Source organism: Taudactylus pleione, unplaced genomic scaffold, assembly GCF_031769625.1.
Source record: "Taudactylus pleione unplaced genomic scaffold, aTauple2 ptg000004l, whole genome shotgun sequence".
In the NCBI taxonomy this organism is placed as follows: domain Eukaryota; kingdom Metazoa; phylum Chordata; class Amphibia; order Anura; family Myobatrachidae; genus Taudactylus; species Taudactylus pleione.
Window position 1 is genome coordinate 1,374,816 of NW_028284407.1, and position 22,330 is coordinate 1,397,145.

Genomic DNA, 22,330 nt, shown 5'->3' on the forward strand with positions numbered 1-22,330 from the left:
GAAGATGAATAGCCACGGGAGTGAGCTCCCGCAGCTATTCAATACACCGCGCTGTGTGCTTTGCCGGGAATTGGTTAAGTCAGAGAATGCTAGGTGTTTAGGTGCAAGAACCGGCATTCTCTGACTAAAGTGCCGCCCGCTCGGCTGTTAGCGCCGCGCTAAGCCGGCAAACAGCCGCGCGCCTGGCACTTTTGTCCGATTTCTCCTCGCATCCCCAGGGATTTCTTATCGTCCGATTTCTCCTCGCATCCCCAGGGGATTTCTTATCGCACCCCCCTGATTTCTTATCGCACCAGGGGGGTGCGATAAGAAATCCTTTAGCCCGCCCAAACAGAGCGGTGTAATGAATAGCTGCGAGGGTGCCGCAAAATGAAATCTTGTTTTTACACAGCTCTGCAAATATAGACAAGCACCAAGGAATGTTATTGCTCTGCCCAAATTAGTGTACATGTGGAAGGGTTCATGATGGAGGGTCTGGAAACATCTACTGCAGCAATGCAAACCTGTGAGTTTTGGTGGAAACCTAGGCACACTTGTGCAAATCATTTCGCACCTTGTAAACGAGTGGCTGTGTTTTTCTAACTGTAACAATAAAGATTTTAAAAATGCTTGCCTGAATGTTTTTTAAATCAGTTACCTACTCCAGTTCAATACAGGTGATATACGTGGGAAAAGCAGTAGCAACAGTCCAGGCGATGTAAGTGGGAAAATCAGAAGAAGCAGTACACTGTGATAAAAGGAGTAAACTTGGCAAGTCATGCATAGATCACACCTAATTCCCCCGGGTGTCAGCTAGATTGTAAGTGCTGAACCTCATCTACTGATCAGCACAGCAGCAGCGTACTCACTCACTGATGCCCAAGTCGTAGCTTTTGCCTGTACAGAGAATCAGCAGCAGCACCTCTGATCGCGGCGGAACCCTCTCCTGCTGTCTCTGTTTCTGCACGAGCCGTGTTCTTGGCTGCCATCTGCCGTACGTAACCATGGTGACTGACCTAAACAATTTCCGTACAGCTCTTTTCACTGCCGAGTTCTCGTGTATTACTGACCTGATGCAGCATTAGCCTCCATGAAATCCTGATAGTACCTGATATTTTCATTTAGGAGGTTTATCTTTCGTATCAGAGGATGAGCAGGTAAAGTTAGTATTGCTGGCTAATTAGAAACACCCTTGATTATTTTACATTAATACACTATTTTACTCTTTCTGGCTACCTGTTTTGGAAGGGTGCATTGCTAGACTGTTGACTCATATGTGAATGTGTGTGTGTCCGCTGCCCTATTACAAAAAACACAATTGTGGAAATGGGTTATCATCGTTAGTAGTGAATGTTCTGACCTTGCAGCGAAAGTGCAGTGAATTTATGGGGTGCATTCATTTAAGGGCAATGTGCTGATGGCACGCCGACAGGGCTGTAACTAGAGTAGTATGACCTGTGCCATTGCACAGGGCACCACAGGACAAGGGACGCTGTTTGGGCCTGTCAAATTTCTGTTTATCATCATTCTCACTTGTAGCTTCCTCTTATTTCATCCCCAGCATCTCCTGGCCTCCCCTATCTCTTCCCTGGTCCTTCCTCATGAGGCCATTCCCCTTTTTTGGGTGTGTTATGTCCCTATTTAAATTATGGGGGGGAGCCAATACTCTATCTGGCACAGGGCACCAAAAAGTCTAGTTACGACTCTGGACGCCGACAATGGCGCCCTTCATCGCTCCTAAATTGCGCTAATTGCACTAATTTCACTCCTTATTTGTGTAGGTTTTTAATGGGCTACACTGTATGTAACCAGGCATGGGTCAATTGCTCCACAATTCAGGGCCAAATGTTCAGAGGCAGCAATTTTGCATACTTGTTAAGGCACACTTCCACTAGCTGTTATTAATGGACGACTAAGCGATAACTACATCGTTATTGTTCAGTCATCCATTAATCGTGCATGAATCGGGCACTAAAATGTCACAAACGACCAACGATGTGCGCTCCTGCTAGTCGTTTCCGACATCATCACCCGAACATGCCGGTCAATCTGCCGGTAACGACAGATTGACCATGTTTGGGGATGATGGAGGGTGTCTACACTGAACGACTAATCATTCAGTGTAGGCACTGCAGGGGATGGGTAACGACGGTACGATTATGATGTCGTAATCGTACTTTCTTCCCTGGATCACATGGTGGATGTGCCCCTTCAGTTATACGGTTCCACTCATCAGTCCATAATTGCCTACTTTTGAAAAAGCATTTCTTCTTTAGGGTCCACAGGAACTAGCTTGGGGAATATGTGGTTTGGAGGAAACCCAGCACCAAACAGTCAACTCTTTTTGGTCCCAGGATGCACTGGGTCCTCCCTCATATATACCCTGCCTCCGGCCTCAGGTACTCAGTTTGGTGCTGCAGGAGGCGCACCATTATAACAGTACAGGACTGAAAACAGTCCCAAGTTTTTGTTTTCTTTTCTTTCTTTCTACCCCTGCCGGTGCCGCAACACCAGTAACCTGTGTGGTCTGGTAATTTCGGCAGGGTCGCGGCGGAGTGTGCTTAATTGCGATGCCGTGACCTGGACTGCAGCCGGAGGACACAGGGAAATCAGGTAGGAGCGAGCCAGTCCGGGCTACCAGCATGGGAGATGTATGGAAGCTGCTGCAGTTAGGGCCCGGTTCGCCGCTCCCAAACATCGGGACCATATCGCCTGGCGCTGGAGACGGGCTTCAGACATATTCTGTTACTGAGAGGCCAGCGTACCCAATTGGTATGTGCAGCATAGGGGAGGTAAGCTCTCACCCCGGCAGCCCCTCCCCCGACCCTGGGCTGGGCTGGGCTATGGAAGTTTTGCGTGCCTGGGTCGCTCAGCCCACCTCTGTATATGAGACGTGCACTGCCCACGTTTAAGTGCTCCGTGAAAGCGATTAGGTCTCAGAAGGTGTTGGAATCTCCCTGTATACCTCTCCCCAGGGGCCAGGTATATGTCCTATCAATCAACTCTGTTAGAGTTTTGAGTAGTTGATTCAGAGTCCATTGCAACTAAAGGTTGTATCTGCATTGTGCTAGCGCTGCTGTGTTTGTTCTGCCTTTTTCAAACTGTCAGTTATTTCTATCAGTTTTTTTCCTCATCCCTCTGACGGGGAATGGGGGTTTTCTTTGTTCTTCACATTTACTAGATATTTGTGAAGGTAATCACATTGCACTGTTACCTTTATAGTTATATAGGCTAAGGTAAAGAGAAACATGAGTTCATGCAGATTTTAGTTATAGGTATCACTGCTATTGTTCCATTTAACCCTCAACTACCAGGTGTGTAGGGGCTGAATTGTACTTCACATTTACTTGTCATAAACCTGACTTACATCCAAATGTAAATGAGCCCCAATGCAGTTAGTAAGATCTACTTATTGATGAAAACACACTGATACTTTTCAGAAAATACATGTAACCATAGGGATCATTGTGCCTTATAACCAATGCAGGGAAATGATACTAATGATCCCATTTAAATGTATATAACTCTGTTTTCTTTATTGTGTAACAGCTACATAATGTGGGTAAGGTGTAATCAGGGAGATTGCTGGACTCTTCAGGGAGTCGGGGAGACTGCTACTATTTCAGGAAGTCTCCCTGACAATCAGGGAGAGTTGGCAAGTATGCATCAGTCATACCAGGGGCGTAGGGGGATTCTGTTATCTTCAGTGCTGTGATCTTGCACTGCTGAACTAAAAATACAAGCCATGTGCTGCCCAGCCATATACAGTACTACCAGCTATGTGTGACCCATGCACATGCAATAGTAGCCATGCCCACATTAATCAGGGATGGGGAACCTCAGGCCCGGAGGCCGTATAAGGCCTCCGGAATCATTTGGTCTAGCCCTCTGAGCTTTTTTCTGTTAGCCTCATCTGGCTATCAGTTGCCTAGAATTTCACCCTGCAGCCAGAATATATGCAGTAGTACTGCCTGGAGTGTCCTTAGGACGCTTCAGACGGTCACGCAGCTGCCCTTACAGCTCCCCGGAGCATCCTCTTGATGCTCTGGTTATTGCTGTAATCACCGGCGATTATGGTATCGCCCCCTCCTGTGACATCACATGGAGGGGGTGTGGCCTGCACCAGTCCCGCGAATAATGTTTTATATATCAGAATGGCCCTCAGCAGAAAAAAGGTTCCCCACCCCTGACATAAATGATCATACCAGCATTTACTTTTACATATAAAATACCAGCCATGTGTCCATACATATAGAATACCAGCAGGGGAAGATTAACAAGTATCATAATTGTTTTTCTAGTTTTCTCTTGGCACTGGCCACACCCACACAGCACTTGCCACACCTACACATCACTGGCCACAGCTCCTCTCCTTCTCATTATAGGTCCTTGAACACTTTCGGCCCCAGGCCCTTGTGGCCCTTAATTCGGCCCTGAAAATGGTGACCTTTCTACCAAAGCTGTGTCATCACAAAGGCTCAATTGTATAAAAGAGGAGAAAAAAGACTTGAGAGAAGGATAATAATAAGAGAGGGGATGGGAAAAGAAATAAAGTAATACACCGCACCAGGGTAACAAAAGGATCCAATAGAAATCTATAATAAAGTCAAAAACGGGAGAGACCAAACAACATCTGATTATATTAGTGACTCAGTGTCGATATAAGGGTGCACCCTAGGAGCAGGTTAACAGTAATTAACAAAAAGAAAAAGACGGCACTCCTAATAGGTGGGGCACACCTTAAATGATCCTACAACATAACTTTTAATAAATGTCTTTTAAGATGTGAGTGTCTTTGGACAATGAGCAATTGCTAAAAAAGTATATACAAATATAAATTACAATACAAATGTGAAGATACAGTGTATCAAAAGTGTACTAAGTGAATATATAAACAGCTAGTGTTAGAAAGCCCCCGGCGAAACGCGCGTCAGGCACCGATCAGGGGGTGCGCAGAGGGGACCCCTGCACCTACAGACCTTGACACCACTTGGAAACTATCTTCTATCAGGTACCTTTCGCTTACCTCTCTGTTCTCTCACCAGCCGCTGCGGAGTTACAGTTACTGCGCTGCCTAGCAACAGGATCTGAGACTCATGACAAACGCTGGCAGCAGAAACAGCCTACCAGTATTTTCACTGTGCTATTGCAAGGGGCTCTCATCACCAGTCTGATGTTTACATGACTGGTGAAAGCAGACCTCAGTGTATCTAACTGCATGGTCATTTATTTCCTTTCTAGAGACACATACATATCATCCTACTACTTTGGAATATACCTATTTTTTCCCAGTACATTGAGGGACGCCTCATTTATTACATTTTGTATTTTCATATTTATGAAAGAAAAGGTTCATGGTCTGTTTCTATGGTGCTTGCTTTACATTTGTATGTTATTTCACCCATGAATTGTTTTGTATGTCTTGTTTTGTCATATTGTCACCGATATTCACCTGTAGGTGAATTTTAACACTAGCTTTTTATATATGCACTTAGTAAACTTTTGATACTGTATCTTCACATTTGTATTCTAATTTGTATTTGTATATACTTTTTTAGCAATTGCTCGTTGTCCAGAGACACTCACTACTTAAAAGACATTTATTAAAGTTATGTTTTAGGATCATTTAAGGTGTGCCCACCTATTAGGAGTACCGTCTTTTTCATCACAAAGGCTGTTTATGATGTAAGAAGTCACATGGTCAGTATACTGAGGTGAAAAATCACCTCCTACATCATTTTGCCGTAACTATCTTTATATTAAAAATCTATTTGTAATCTATAATTTAGGTGAAAATAAGCTTACATTACAAGGTCAGTAGACATATTAACAGACACAGTTGATAACTGACAGTTCTATAGCAAGTCACATGATCAGTCAATTCAGGTGATAAATCACATCATACCTGCATTTCACCATTTCTATCTAGCTATCAATGGTGAAATGCAGGTATGATGTGATGTATTACTTTATTATTATTATTTATGACCTTGTTATTACCTTTTGGATCTGTATTTTAAAAAATAAATAAACAGCTGAAATAACGTCATTCTGACTTGTTAGCATGCAATCCAAAACCGGAGTTCGAACCGCGGGAAGATCCGAACTGGGACTCTGTTCGACTCTGTACCCCAAACTGATTCCGAACTCGGACTCGGTTTGACTTGGAACCCCTAAATTTTGTTGTTGTCGGTTCTCCGAGAACAACCCGCACATGTCTAATTTCATATATAACATTTAGGTTAAATAAGCATACCTTAAGTTGTGACATGTCAAATCAGCATATACAGTTGATAACTGATAGTTCTTTACAACATGGTGACCTTTCTACCAAAGCTCAGTGACATCACAAAGGCTATTTATGATGTAACAAGTCACATGATCAGTATACTGAGGTGAATAATCACATCCTGCATGCATTTTGCTATTGATATATATTTATAATGTATTTATAATATACAGTCAGGTGCATAAATATTGGGACATTGACAGAATTTTCATATTTTGGCCTCTATTCACCACCACAATGGCTTGGAAATGAAACAAACAAGATGTGCTTTAACTGCAGACTTTCAGATTTAATTTGAGGGTAATTACATCCAAATCAGGTGAACGGTGTAGGAATTACAACGGTTTCTATATGTGCCTCCCACTTTTTAAGGGGCCAAAAGTAATGGGACAAACTAAACAATCCTAAATCTAACTTTCACTTTTTAATATTTTGTTGCAAATCCTTTGCAGGCAATTACAGCCTGAAGTCTGGAACGCATAGAAATCACCAGACGCTGGGTTTCATCCCTGGTGATGCTCTGCCAGGCCTCTACTGCAAATGTCTTCAGTTCCTGCTTGTTCTTGGGGCATTTTCCCTTCAGTTTTGTCTTCATCAAGTGAAATGCATGCTCAATCAGATTCAGGTCAGGTGATTGACTTGGCCATTGCATAACATTCCACTTTTTAGCCTTAAAAACTCTTTGGTTGCTTTTGCAGTATGCTTCGGGTCATTGTCCATCCGCACTGTGAAGCGCTGTCCAATGAGTTCTGAAGCATTTGACTGAATAAGAGCATATAATATTGCCCCCGAAACACTTCAGAATTAATTCTGCTGCTTTTGTCAGCAGTCACATCATCAACAAATACAAGGGAACCAGTTCCATTGGCAGACATACATGCCCACGCCATAACGCTACCACCACTATGCTTCACTGATGAGGTGGTATGTTTTGGATCATGAGCAGTTCCTTTCCTTCTCCATACTCTTCTCTTCCCATCACTCTGGTACAAGTTGATCTTTGTTTCATCTGTCCATAGGATGTTGTTCCAGAACTGTAATGGCTTTTTTAGATGTTGTTTGGCAAACTCTAATCTGGTCTTCCTGTTTTTGTGGCTCACCAATGGTTTACATCTTGTGGTGAACCCTCTATATTCACTCTTGTGAAGTCTTCTCTTGAATGTTGACTTTGACAAATATACACCTACCTCCTGGAGAGTGTTCTTGATTTGGCCAACTGTTGTGAAGGGGTTTTTCTTCACCAGGGAAATAATTATTCTGTCATCCACCACAGTTGTTTTCCGTGGTCTTCCGGGTCTTTTGGTGTTGCTGAGCTCTCCGCTGCGTTCTTTCTTTTTAAGAATGTTCCAAACAGTTGGTTTGGCCACACCTAATGTTTTTGCTATCTCTCTGATGGGTTTGTTTTGATTTTTCAGCCTAATGATGGCTTGCTTCACTGATAGTGACAGCTCTTTGGATCTCATATTGAGAGTCGACAGCAACTGATTCCAAATGCAAATGTCACACCTAGAATCAACTCCAGACCTTTTACCTGCTTAATTGATAATGAAATAACGAGGGAATAGCCCACACCTGTCCATGAAATAGCTTTTGAGTTGATAGTCCCATTACATTTGGCCCCTTAAAAAGTGGGAGGCACATATAGAAACCGTTGTAATTCCTACACCGTTCACCTGATTTGGATGTAATTACCCTCAAATTAAATCTGAAAGTCTGCAGTTAAAGCACATCTTGTTTGTTTCTTTAAAAGCCATTGTGGTGGTGAATAGAGGCTAGAATATGAAAATTCTGTCAATGTCCCAATATTTCTGCACCTGACTGTATTTATCATTTAGATTATAATACACTTGCATTACAAGGTCAGTTGACAGATTAACAGATACAGTTGATAACAGAGTACTGACAGTTCTATAGCAAGTCACACGATCAGCCTATTAAGATTATGTAAATCACATCCTACCTGCATATCCTATCTATCTATCTCTATGCATCTAACATTATATTCATATATAACATTTAAGCATACCTTACGTTGTGACATGTCACATCAGCAGATCAAATTGATAACTGACAGTTCTCTACAAAATGGTGACCTTTCTACCAAAGCTCAGTGACATCACAAAGGCTGTTTATTATGTAACAAGTTGCATGATCAGGGTTTGAAAAATCAAACCCTGCGCGCATGTTACCATTGCTATCTATTTATAATGTATTTATAATATATCTATCTATCCATCTATCTATCTATCACTAAGGTTAAAATAAGCTTATATTACAAGGTCAGTGGACATATTAACAGATACAGTTGGTAACTGACAGTTCTGTAGCAAGTCACATGATCAGTTTAAGTTATATAGATCACATCCTACCTGTATATCACCGTATCTATCTGTCTGTCTATCTGTCTATCATTATTTTCATATGTACCATTTAGGTTAAAGTAAGCATACCTTACATTGCGAGATGTCATATATAGAGTTTATAACTGACAGTTCTCTACAAAACAGTCAGGGCCAGATTAACAATGGGGCGGATGGAGTTAGAAGCTCCAGGTCTTCCCATAAAATTAGTCCTATGATCAGCATGATGAAGACTAGCTGTCTAGCTGGTCACACAGTCAGCCATAAATTATAAGTATTCAAATATTTCTTTTATTTATTAAATTATGCATTTTTTTCTATTTTTATGTATTTAGGGAATCTGTGGATCTGATAGTGTTGGAGTGTACACAGCAGCCTTGCCGACTTTCTGGCTGCTCCTTCCGGGAGGGAGCAGCCAGATCGGCATTACAGGGGGGTGCGGCCATCGACAAGAGGCGGGGCCAGGCAGATGTTGAATGTTTGTGGGCGGGGCCACACGATCGCGCCATTTTGGCCCTGCCCCCACTACACAATGCCGATATTGCAGGCATTGTGAAGCAGGGGGCAGAGCCAAACGCGATTTGGCGTGAATCGCGTCACGGCACCCCCACGCTGCGGGGGTTTCTAAGTGCGGGGGGGGATAAGAGGGGTGGGCGGCAGCAGGGAGGATTGCCTGCCTTCCCGGGAGGTCGGGAGCGGCACACGATTTTCAGGAGGCTCCCGACCAAATCGGGAGGGTAGACAAGTATGGTACACACCCACACAGCACTGGCCACACCCACACAACACTGGTTACAACTTCTCCCCTTCTCAGAACAGGAGCTTGAACATTTTCAGCCCTAGGCCCATGTGGCCTTTAATACCAGTCGTGTACTACAACACACACACACATAAAGTACAAGTCCCATAGATTATTGTACCAGCCTGGCAGAGATGTGGGGCATTGTTTCATAAATATATGGCTGAGTGAGATAAAGAACTTTGGAATGATTTTCTGGGCAAACCAAATAATTATGACATGTAAGGAGAGGCAAGATTGTGCAGTGTTGCGAAGCGACAACTGTTGAATGTATTTAAAGTGAAATAAGATTGTACAATTGTCTAAAATAGGTGAATATATATATATATATATGTTATATACTTTGTCTGAATTTAAGCAACATACAGATATTGTTTATTGTCCTTTATTAGGATTGAAGTATGTGGAGCAACTTCCAGAGCGAATGTGAGCAAGGTGAGGAAGGATTTTGGTTGCCAATGAACTGTGTGCACTTTACAAGAAGGGGAATGTCTGAGCGTCTATACAAAGTCACCTGTCTGTGGGTACATGCACCTTGCACTGAAGTTACTGATCTTATTTTCATTAGGCCCCTTTCACTTCATTTTTGGAGAAGCTCACATACTACTACTGTATAGTTACCAGCTCACTATTCTTACTCTCTGGTGCCGTGGGGGGGGGGGGGAGTGTGCCAATTACCCGGTCCGCCCGTGCCAATTACCCGGTCCACCCATGCCCACCCCCCTCTTACCAGTCAGCAGCGTGTGCTTAGGCTGCAGTGGGACCATGGATCGCACCCCCACCTCTGATCACAGCGCCCCTCTCGCAGAGCTGCATATGATTTTTCCTAAGGGCTTGGCCATGTCTCCCATGTTTAGGCCACGCCCCAAGTGTAACAGGGCACGGGCCGGCTCTCTACGGCCACGGTTCTACTCTCTGGCTCCTTTCTGCTGACAGCGGTGCGACACTGGAGGGAACAGAGAGCCAGGCGCTTTTAGTGGCCAGGGATGTGGTCTTGTGCCTTGTGCAGTGCCAACATTTGTACTGCCTTCAATACAGCCCTGGGTACCTCAGTTGCTCTTGACTATTTTTGTAAGCATTGGTTGTTACTAAGTATAATAGAGATAAAATGTAGACTACTGTATGTGAATTTACAGCATGGGTCATTACATCACTGCCGGTCTCCTTTTCCTCTCTCATTTCTCCACTTCTGCTGACCCCTCTGCCAGTCACTGTACTGGCTCCTTGTCCTACTCAGAATTAAGTTCAAACTCTGGTCCCTACAAAGCTGTCAACCACTGTTCTCCTCACTACATCTTCAGCCTCATTCCCGCACACACACCCTCCTGCCTGCTCTACTCTGCATTTACTGCTGCTTCACCTCCTCTCTGATCACCTCTTCCTACGCCCACCTTTGTGATTTCTCCCAAGCTAACCTCTGTAATGCCCACTGACACTCATTCAGCTACCCAGCAATTAAATGTGCTCTTAAAGCTCTTCTTTCAAGTCTACCATCCTGTCACGGGATTAGAATTCTGCAGATTTGGCCCCGGACCCATGGGTCATACTGAAGTACAGGTGAGACATGGAGGTTGTATGTAACTCTTGCTCATGAGTCAGGCAGGTAGTAAGGTAGACTAGTGACAGGAATAGGAACCACATACCGGAGTGATGCTGGGATACGGGCCTGGAACTGAAGGGAATCAACCCACGCCCTTCTGGGTTACCCTTAGCCAATTGATCAGGAAAAGGTCAGCAGAGCTAAGGACACAATCCAGGGACAAAGGTGACCACCTCGGACCTCAGGCCAATATGGTCCTGGCTGAGTGGAGCTCAGGCCAACAATCGGAGTCTTATGTATGCAGAGAAAAGCTTGAGGAAACAATTACTCTGGTACTGCTCTGACACAAGATGTGGAACTGGAACCCGGTTAGGAACTCAAATACTGAAGAGTCAGGATAAAAAAATCAGATCTGCCGATCACCCCGGCGTTCATACTGTATTCTGCACACTGCCCACCGTCCTGGAACCTGCACACCTTCCTCAGCGCCAGCCCCAGACAACAACACGCAGCACAGGGAAACCAGTATTCAGCCATCACAATAATGTAACCGCTAACCTGAGATAGATGTGCGGAGAGCTGAGTGTATCAACGAAGTACTGAATAAGGCTTGCACGTAATGTCCCAATAGTACAGCAGCCGGATTACATGTATATCAGGCGAACATCCACAGTGATGGAGGCCTAGCGGTGAACACAGTGGCAGGTAGTAGAAAGCCGCGGATGGTAACACCGGCTCTTTGGATAACAGAGACGGGTATAGCAACGGCACTTGAGGAAGCTGTATGGTGACTGGAGTGCAGGTAACGGAGTCCACTTCAAATAGCGTATGAAGCAGAGGCATCTGGAAGCCGAGAGGTAGCAAGGAGGCAAATAGTGCAGATGACGGGGAACATGAGACAGGAGTACTGAGAATTGGAGCCTAGACCTATCCTGGAAGGAATGACGTTGTTCAGGGAATGAGCTGACCCCAGGTGCAGCTTCAAATAAGGAGTGGTTCAGGGTCATTGTTCTGGCAGACCAGGTGAGCACACAGGTGAATCAGGTGATGGCTGTGGAATGTCTCAGAGGTGCTTTGTAAGCAGAAATAAAGGAACGTCTGAGTCTGTATAGGATGCTAGGACCCGAATTCATGACACACCCCTCTTATATTTCTCCAGCCTCTGCGCTCCCAACTCTGATTCCCTCTCCCTCTGTGTGTCCATCCAGAGCCTCTCTAGAATGTAAGCTCTTGCAAAAAGGGGTCCTCTCTGCTTTTGCAGTCTCTATGTAATTTGCTATTTGTAATTATGTATATCTGTAAATTTGGGAACTTGTCTTCTATAACTGTCCTATTTAGTCACCTTTTGTACTTTGACATTTTGCTGAATGATCCGTCCACAATGTTTGGCTCTGTGGAACCCTTATGAAGCCTTATCAATAAAATAATAATAATTGTGGGACACACATCAGTCAACAAGCCATACAGGATGGATTCCTATGATCCTGTAGTATTTGATTAATTCATTATCAATTATGTTTTAATACTGTATTATGTATTACTTATTATGCATAATTTGTATACAACAGGCCTCATTTAAAAAAAGTTTTAGAAACTGTACCTGTACAAAAGCCGAGCAGTCATTTCTATGAAGTAACAGTAGACCTCTATTCAACAAAGACTAAAAGTGGCGACATCCCAACAGGCGAGTGACAGCGCCATGATTCAGTACGATTACACGTTTAGGTGGCTGAATCAGACAAGATCAGGCCAAACGACCAGATGACTACCGACCCCCCTGCAGCCTGCTAGGGTGGTCACACGACCGCACTAATAGGACAGGAGCCGTCATCGTCCGAGCGAATTTTCCACTATGTGCAATAATGAGATTTAATGGAATCACTATAATGCATGATATTAATTTTGGGGCGGTATGCAGTGTGATACTGCACCGTTAAGTATCTTTTTCTGAATTTTTGCCTCTATTTGTTTCAGACATCAGGAAAGTTGGAAGTTCTTGAGCTAGAAGGTATTTGGTGCAGCATGATCCAGTACTGAGACAAATGGAACAAAATGATTGTGTATCCCCATTAAATTATGTCTGAAACACAATTATGTATAAAACTAAGATCTTGGATTCAACTTGTTATATTGTGTTTAATTATTTGGTGCAAAGTTTTACTTTCTCTAAGGGAAACGATTTAATTAGTAGCTGTCATCTACACACAATAGAACATTAAACAGATAACTAAATGTATGGTACAGCTTCTTCTATATCATATTAGTAGATGGTTGTGGGTGTATATATACATATATACACTGTATACTAGCTGAAGTGCCCGGCATTGCTCGGTTTTAAATCTTCAAGTTATTAAGTTTTATTATGTGATGTTGTACAAATCCATCCAGTAGAAAACCCAGAATAGGCTCCCCGGGGTCAAAGGTCTGCCCAGCGTACACCAACAGGAGGTCTGGCCGGGATCTCAACCCCCTAGTATGTCTTCTGGGATCCAGTGTTACCACTCTGTGAAGTTTTGATCCAAATCCATCCAGTGGAAGCCTCAGAACAGTCTCCCGGGTCAAAGTTCTGCCCAGTGTACATCAACGAGAGATCCTACTGGGACCCTAACCCCACCAAAACCTGGCCACAGTCCAACTGGACCACCTCGCATTGTTTTCATCCCAGTCGGTTCAGGGGTGTCCGAATGCATAACCGGTCAGACAAGCAAACAGACATATAAGAATATATCAGTGACTTGTGCAGGACACGGCAAACCTAGCAAAACGAATCCCTCGGGTCACGGACTGTTCCCACCCCCTCTGGGAGATGGACTACTCGCTCACAGTATATATGGTCCTGTTTATATATTGTGAAATTAATGAAGGTCAAATTACAGGTATGTAATCTGTATTCCAGAATGTCTGGCATTTGAGAGTTTCCGGATAAAAGGATTTCCCCTAATTTCATGTGACGTCACAAATCTAATACAACATATTTGAAAATTTCCCCCAACTTTCCCCAAACTGCTCCCAGCATTTACCTTCTCATTATCTTTATTCTTAGCTGAACCCCTTATAGTAACTATAGTTAGAAACACTCTTTGATCATTTATTGTCAGGGCTGTAACTAGGGTAGTGCGACCTGTGCCACCACACAGGGCACCGCAGGGCAGAGGGGCGCTGTTCGAGCCTTTCAGTTTTCTGTTTATTATCATTCTCACTTGTAGCTTCCGCTTATTTTATCCCCAGTATCTCCTGGTCTCCCCATCTTTTCCCTGGCTCTTCCCCATGAGGCCATGCCCCTTTTTCAGGTGCATTTTTTCCCCATTTGAAATATAGGGGGGGGGGGGCAATGCTCTTTCTGGCACAGGACACCAAAAAGTCTAGTTACGGCTCTGCTTATTGTTAAGGACAAATCAGGGAAATGCAACAATAATTTACTTTGACTATCTGGATATCGGAACATTCTCTGTAACGGTTACCGGATAATGGGACAGATGTATGAAGCTCTGGGAAGTGATAAAGTGCAGAGTGATAAACGACCAACCAATCGGCTCCCAACTGTCATTTTTCAAACACAGCCTGTAACATGACAGTTAGGAGCTGAGTGACTGGACGTTTATCACTCTGCACTTTATTACTTCCCAGAGCTTCATACATCTGACCCAATAAATCCTTACTCATACTCTGTTTTATGAATTGTGGTTAGTAATCAAAATCAGTCTCATGCATAGTTTAAGCTTCTTTGATTATTTTATAGTGGTCTCTCAATTTTAGATGACGTTTCTCCAGGAATCCATTTATCTATGTCTCGGTAAGTGTAACTAATTTTGATTGATCAAATCTTGCAATGATATGAATGTGTCACTCAGTATATTCTGCATAACCAAAAGTTTTTGTTTTCCACTTAAACCCTAACTTTTCCCATCTAGGTGGTTTACATCCATTTGTCGTTCTCATGAAAAATAATACATTGGGCTAATTTGATAACTCGGTGATAGAAACCCAATGATGCAAAATTAGAAATTTGCTGGCAAAAAAAAAGCTACTGACCCGTCTAGTATGTCCATTATTACTGCATATTGGGTGGGTTTTTAAAATTTTTTAGATCCAAGCCTTAACAGTAGTCCTATGTTTATCCCATCTGCTCAGTGCTATACTTGACACAAATCATTATGAGTCCTTCATTTCTAAACCACACAAGCAAAAGATTAGTTCTGTCCGATTGGTTGCGGAAGCCTTTCAAAGAGGATAAGTGCAGGCGTTACCCATATCAACCAATCAGATTGTAGCTATCATTTCATATAATTTACTCCATAAATAGCTATAATGTGTTTTTGGCAACACCCCCACTTGTCCTCTTTAGAAGGTTTAATAAATCTATCCCTTGGTCCCTTAAAAGTCTGTGCACCAGTTCTGCTCTCTGCGAAGAGATCATTCAGAGTTGGGAATAAAACAAGAAAGAGCAAGTAACTATGGGCCTGATTCATAGTTGTACACAATGCAGAAGTTTACGCTAATGGAGCGATTTGTTGCCACTGCACAAGCGGCATGGTACATTACCGTAGTCACACTCTGCGAGTTTGGGGGAGACATCTGAGAGTGTCGGCTAAAAACAGGCGTGACTGGAATGTTTTGGGGGCATGTCACACCCTGCTTCTGCGATCCCAGGAGTCCAATAAGCGAAGCATCTGCGACCAAACTGCGTATTTGTACGCAGTTGCTTGGATTTGCGATGCCGCTAGTGGGCATCTCAATGCAATCCCGCCGTCTGCAACATTTGCATATATTCGCAGAACAGCTGTGTATGGGATCGCAGCTACAGTGGCAATAGTGTGTAATTCTGGATCAGGCCCACTGTGTGTTACCTTGTCTAAAAACATATAATAGCAATTATTATTATTTTATTATTATACTCTTATATTGTTACTGGGATTTCTAGCTAACATTTTTTGTTTCTATGTATCTGGGGATATACCTCTGTGTTCCCCTTTGTGGTTGCAAAATTTGTCCGCAGTATATCTGTCCATATTGCTTTTCAGCACCTGAACAGTTGATAAATGAGAGTAAATTTTATGATCTGTATTTCTATTGATTCATCATTGAGTTTTGTTTAGCATGTTAACACTATGGGAAAACAAGTGCAAACTACAAATAAAAGGTAGTTAATGAAATTGCTACCCAAGGGCTAAGTGGGTTATGTTTAAATAAATATAAATGCATATTAATGTTGCAGTATTTATAGTGTTCTCTTCCAACAGAATGTGTATGTCTGATAGTCCAGACCTTGCAGCAAAGGTAAGTATCAAACTTTTAACAATTCAACTACTGTATATGTATAATACCTCATAGCATATATGCAAAATATAACCATAATTCCCCAAAATATTATGCAATTGCTGATCAATAACCATTTCCAATGTAATGGAAACTAGATTAACAATGCATCAAGAACTTAATATCATCAAAAGTACAATTAATGTACTGCTAGTTAATTACTAAACCACATATTTATAAAAATGTAACATAAAATATAAAATCTAGGTGATGGTTTTAGTAAAACAGATTAAGCCCACAATATTCAGAGTGTTCCTTCTAAAATATATAAAGCAACAATTACCTATATATAACATAAACAGGCAATACTAATTAGAATGCAGTCTATCAATGTATTAAGCACTATAACATAACTGCTTCAAATGTCAGTTATTTAGTGTTGGATCGACCCACAAAATATCTCTGCATGTATCGCAGGTGAGGGATTCTAGGGCCAGATTCATTTAGCTGTGAAAACTGCTTAATGCAGGTAAATAATCTGCGGCAGCGAGCTTTTGCTATTCCATTAGAAATCTGCTTCAAGTTAACACCGGTCTCAATGGGAGCTAAAACGGCTTTTAGCTGGCACCTCCAATGGTAAAAGTAGTGGAAAATCCTTACTTTAATGTAAAAATGTAGGGACACTGGGGCTGATCAGCGATTATCGTGAATCTGCGCATGTACAGGACACGTTCTGCGAATGTGCAGAACGGGTCCTGCGTGATCACACACTGAGACAGATGCATTTAATGGGCAGTGTAGGGACGGTCGGCGTTCCCGAAAACGGAGGCGTATCCACGTCCATGGACGCAGTTTCCTGGCCTCGCCAACGGGCCAGCCTGAGTAAGCTGAGGCTTACCCGATGGTTGTGATGGTTATCCCAGCCTGCGACCGCAAATGCAGCAGGGGATTTGGGAGTGCGCTTAATGAAAATATCCCGGGAAATGCGTGTTAATGTAACAGGTGACTTCACCGCACGGAGCCGGCTGCTATTTGAATCTGCCCCCTAGTCTGTAAGAGAATGTACAAAATCATTCACTTAATAGATCATTTAAACTAAATTATATATTCATGAGGAGGGCAAGGAAGATTTTCATTATATATATATATATATATATATATATATATATATATATATATATATATATATATATGTGTAATGTGTGATGCTATAACCAAAAGGGAGACGAAAAATCCCAGCAAGATTCATGACTGGTCTATGGAATGGCAAACACCTAGGTGGTACAGTACTTTCATAAGAAAATACTGATTAGACTCAGTCCTATCATATGCTGTTCAGTCACAACCAATCTTGTCCCCCCATTTTAGCTAGGCTAAAGCGCTAGTGCTGGTTACCTATTACCTGTGTTTTTTTTGTTTTGTTTTGTTTTCAATTAACTTTATTTATAATTCTTTATAACAATAAAGGTATGACTTTAATCATCATCAAGAAAATGATCATAATGACTGCTGTATTTTTACTCCAGCTGCATCAACATTTCATTCTTTCTGCACATATTGCTAGCGCCACACTTGGGCAGTTGATATGTTGTGTAACAGAGTTTTGTGTGCAGATAATATTTTCTCGTTTTTTTTCTTTTGCAGCCAATAAACTTTCAAAATGGGAAACTGCAAGTGCTCGGCCCTAAAGGTAAGTATGATGCCAGGTTAGTAACCCTACGACAGGCACTGTGTTACAGGGTGAACATACTGACTGAAGAAAGGTTTAGCCTATGTCTCAGAGATGCTTTGTTCAAAATCCATTACTTGGTAAAACTGACACTTTGCCTTATGATTCATGGTCACAAGGACAACTGTCCTGTCAGGTTAAAGCTAATACTTTATTTTATATTAGCCAAAGAAATAGAATGACTGCTTATATTCAGGTTAAAAGACTATGGGGTCCATGTACTAAGCCTTGGATAGAGCTAAAGTGGACGGAGATAAAGTACCAACCAATCAGATCCTAACTGTCATTTTTCAAACAGCCTGTAAAGTGACAGTTAGGAGCTGATTGGTTGGTAATTTTCCATCCACTGTTTCTCTCTCCAAGACTTAGTACATAGACCCCTATTTCACTCAACTCGCTCGCTCCCACGACCATGTGTTTTTGGTGAACTACATACTGCTGATCTGAAAAAAGACAGAAGACCTCGATTTTCCACAGACTGTGTATGCGTTGCACCGTACGCCTCATGGAGCTCTGAGCAGTAGCTGGGCATAATGCAGATGCACGGAGCTCTGAGCAGTAGCTGGGTACAATGCATGGAGCTCTGAGCAGTAGCTGGGTACAATGCAGATGCACGGAGCTCTGAGCAGTAGCTGGGTACAATGCTGATGCACGGAGCTCTGAGCAGTAGCTGGGTACAATGCTGATGCATGGAGCTCTGAGCAGTAGCTGGGTACAATGCAGATGCACGGAGCTCTGAGCAGTAGCTGGGTACAATGCGGATGCACGGAGCTCTGAGCAGTAGCTGAGTACAATGCTGATGCATGGAGCTCTGAGCAGTAGCTGGGTACAATGCATGGAGCTCTGAGCAGTAGCTGGGTACAATGCAGATGCACGGAGCTCTGAGCAGTAGCTGGGTACAATGCGGATGCACGGAGCTCTGAGCAGTAGCTGGGTACAATGCATGGAGCTCTGAACAGTAGCTGGGTACAATGCAGATGCATGGAGCTCTGAGCAGTAGCTGGGTACAATGCAGATGCACGGAGCTCTGAGCAGTAGCTGGGCACAATGCATGGAGCTCTGAGCAGTAGCTGGGTACAATGCAGATGCACGGAGCTCTGAGCAGTAGCTGGGTACAATGCTGATGCACGGAGCTCTGAGCAGTAGCTGGGTACAATGCAGATGCACGGAGCTCTGAGCAGTAGCTGGGTACAATGCTGATGCATGGAGCTCTGAGCAGTAGCTGGGTACAATGCAGATGCACGGAGCTCTGAGCAGTAGCTGGGTACAATGCGGATGCACGGAGCTCTGAGCAGTAGCTGAGTACAATGCTGATGCATGGAGCTCTGAGCAGTAGCTGGGTACAATGCATGGAGCTCTGAGCAGTAGCTGGGTACAATGCAGATGCACGGAGCTCTGAGCAGTAGCTGGGTACAATGCGGATGCACGGAGCTCTGAGCAGTAGCTGGGTACAATGCATGGAGCTCTGAACAGTAGCTGGGTACAATGCAGATGCATGGAGCTCTGAGCAGTAGCTGGGTACAATGCAGATGCACGGAGCTCTGAGCAGTAGCTGGGCACAATGCATGGAGCTCTGAGCAGTAGCTGGGTACAATGCAGATGCATGGAGCTCTGAGCAGTAGCTGGGTACAATGCAGATGCACAGAGCTCTGAGCAGTAGCTGGGCACAATGTAGATGCACGGAGCTCTGAGCAGTAGCTGGGTACAATGCAGATGCACGGAGCTCTGAGCAGCAGCTGGGTACAATGCGGATGCATGGCGCACTGAGCAGTAGCTGGGTACAATGCGGATGCACGGAGCTCTGAACAGTAGCTGGGTACAATGCATGGAGCTCTGAGCAGTAGCTGGGCACAATGCACATGCACGGAGCTCTGAGCAGTAGCTGGGTACAATGCGGATGCATGGAGCTCTGAGCAGTAGCTGGGTACAATGCAGATGCATGGAGCTCTGAGCAGTAGCTGGGTACAATGCGGATGCATGGAGCTCTGCGCAGTAGCTGGGTACAATGCAGATGCATGGAGCTCTGAGCAGTAGCTGGGTACAATGCAGATGCACGGAGCTCTGAGCAGTAGCTGGGTACAATGCGGATGCACGGAGCTCTGAGCAGTAGCTGGGCACAATGCACATGCACGGAGCTCTGAGCAGTAACTGGGTACAATGCAGATGCATGGAGCTCTGAGCAGTAGCTGGGCACATTGCAGTTGCATGGAGCTCTGCGCAGTAGACAATGCAGACGTACGGAACATATGCATCTTGTGAGAGTTTCATGGAAGTGTTGTGGGTGTGTGCTCCGCTTCCGTGCTTGTTTGAGGTGTCCGGGCCCAGGTGGGTGCAAGTGCCAATACTAATGACGAGACCTGTGGCTGGAAAAAACAGTGGGCAGTGCTATATTTGCTTGTAGTCACATGAATACTTGCCTAGACAGGCTGCTGCTCACATTAGCATAAAGTAGTAAGAAGGTTGCCGTGGCCAGATGCAAAAGTGGTGACCACCTCAGAATCAGAACCAGTGCCTGAAGGAGAGAGGGGATCAGCAGACCAGGAGGAAGGGGATCAGCAGACCAGGAGGGAGGGGATCAGCAGACCAGGAGTTCTGGCTAAGATTTCTTTCCAGACAATCAGCATAGAGTCCACTAACAGCTGGCTGCCTCAGGAACCAGGCAGCAGCGGTGAACACATGGAAATATGGTAAGACCCGCTGGATAACCAGAATGCCAGTCAGCTGGTAAGTTACCTTTTGGGACCAGGTTGTACTTTGGGTGTCCCACTGAGAGCAGAACTTTCAGTCTTGGGATGGACTATCCCTCAATCCTATAATTAGGATTTTATTATCATGCAAAGGCTTTGTAGACATAGCTTTGGGTAATACAGATATTAAACTCAGCTGACCTACTACTCTACATATCCAACCCTCACCAAACGTTATCATTTATATTTGATAAAATGAAAGATTTTGGAGAGAATTAGGTTTTACTGTCAACCAGAAAAAGCTGAAAGCTATTTCCCTAAGCTCAGCTGCAAAACCTAGATGGGGAAAGAACTTCTCTTGGAACTACAGTAGATCTCTCATTTAACTGGGATTATAGTTGCCTGAATATATTCATTATTTATATTCTTTCAATATAAAGAAGATAATTAAGGTCACAATAGAATAAATAGATGATTCAAAACAACTTCTATTATTTTATTTGGCCCAAGCCCATTTTCTAAAAATAATCAGATGTTGCCCAAAAAACTCCTGGGGCCAAAAGTAATAGGGTGAGAGTTTATCAGTAAAACTCTCACACTTTTTAAACTCAGCCAATGTTATAAAGTCCGAGAACATGCAAACTCACATGGTTTAAGGGGCATATGTATCAAAGCTTGATGAGAGAGAAAATTGTGAGCTATAAATCACCAACCAATCAGATTCTAACTTACATTTTATAGGCTGTGTTTGAAAAATGACAGTTAGGAGCTGATTGGCTTAGACTTTTTTGTATCTCTCATCAAGCTCTGATACATAGGCCCCTTAGACTCAAAAAACTCTCACGATTTAAACTCTCATCCAGATGTTTTCCCATTTTGAAGATAAAACTCGACCAATGTGAAATTTCACTGCTAAACTCTGAAATTTTCTAAACTCTCCCCCTGTTACATTTGGCCCCTGATATTTATAAATTATTAAATTAATAATGTAGAAAATTAGTATGGCAAAACAAACTATGCTGAATAAATCTTCAACAAGGATCAGTATTCCAAACATAAAATGTTCTAAACGTGGGATTGGGTATGGGATCCCTGACAGTGGCATACCGACAGTCAGATTCCCGACCCAGTTAGATAAGTGTCCTAACCCTCTCCCTAACCCACCTTTCCCGCAGCCTAACCCAACCCCCCCCCACCCCCGCAGCTTAACCCTAATTCTCCCACCTTAATGTTCACTCTAGTTCCGGCGGCAGGCAGGGCGCCGGATCTAGAGCAAGGGCACTTTTGCGCACACGCGTCCGAAAAGGAGACATGGCCACTGAAAAGGGGCATGTCTTTATGTCCCCTTTTCGTCACACTTGGGGGGTGCCCAGCACTTACAGACATGCCGGGCAGCCCCAAAGCGCTGCGGTCACTGTGAATGGATGCCGAGCGAACGCGCCTGGCACCCATTCACCGGTGGTGACCGCTGCTCTACCGTTTCCCCACCCGCGGGACACTGCCGCCCGTGGGTGGAGGACAGAACCCGCAGGCTGTTTCAGCGGGGCGCCTTGCTGGAGGGCAAGGGTGCTGTCTGCCCTTCAGAAATAGGGCAGGGCGCGGCGCCCCGCTGAAACAGCCTAGCGGGAACGCTACACTTACAGCCTAACCTTCCCCCACTCCCCCCCCTCAGCCTAACCCTAATTCTCCCC

At 43.9% G+C, this 22,330-nt stretch overlaps 1 protein-coding gene across 3 annotated transcripts in view; it reads left to right on the forward strand.

The window, feature by feature from the left end:
* The first annotated feature begins 1,019 nt into the window (after positions 1-1,019).
* The window catches only part of ERICH2 (glutamate rich 2), a 138,548-nt gene continuing 117,237 nt past the window's right edge, over positions 1,020-22,330 (forward strand). For 2 of the 3 annotated variants that reach the window (XM_088467623.1, XM_088467774.1), the window contains exons 1-6: positions 1,020-1,136; positions 9,820-9,862; positions 12,942-12,975; positions 14,724-14,760; positions 16,208-16,244; positions 17,868-17,913. In XM_088467623.1, coding sequence (XP_088323749.1) covers positions 1,129-1,136; positions 9,820-9,862; positions 12,942-12,975; positions 14,724-14,760; positions 16,208-16,244; positions 17,868-17,913 — 205 coding nt within the window. In that variant the 5' untranslated portion in view covers positions 1,020-1,128. The remainder of the gene's footprint in view (positions 1,137-9,819; positions 9,863-12,941; positions 12,976-14,723; positions 14,761-16,207; positions 16,245-17,867; positions 17,914-22,330) is intronic. The other variant, XM_088467703.1, reaches the window with a different exon arrangement.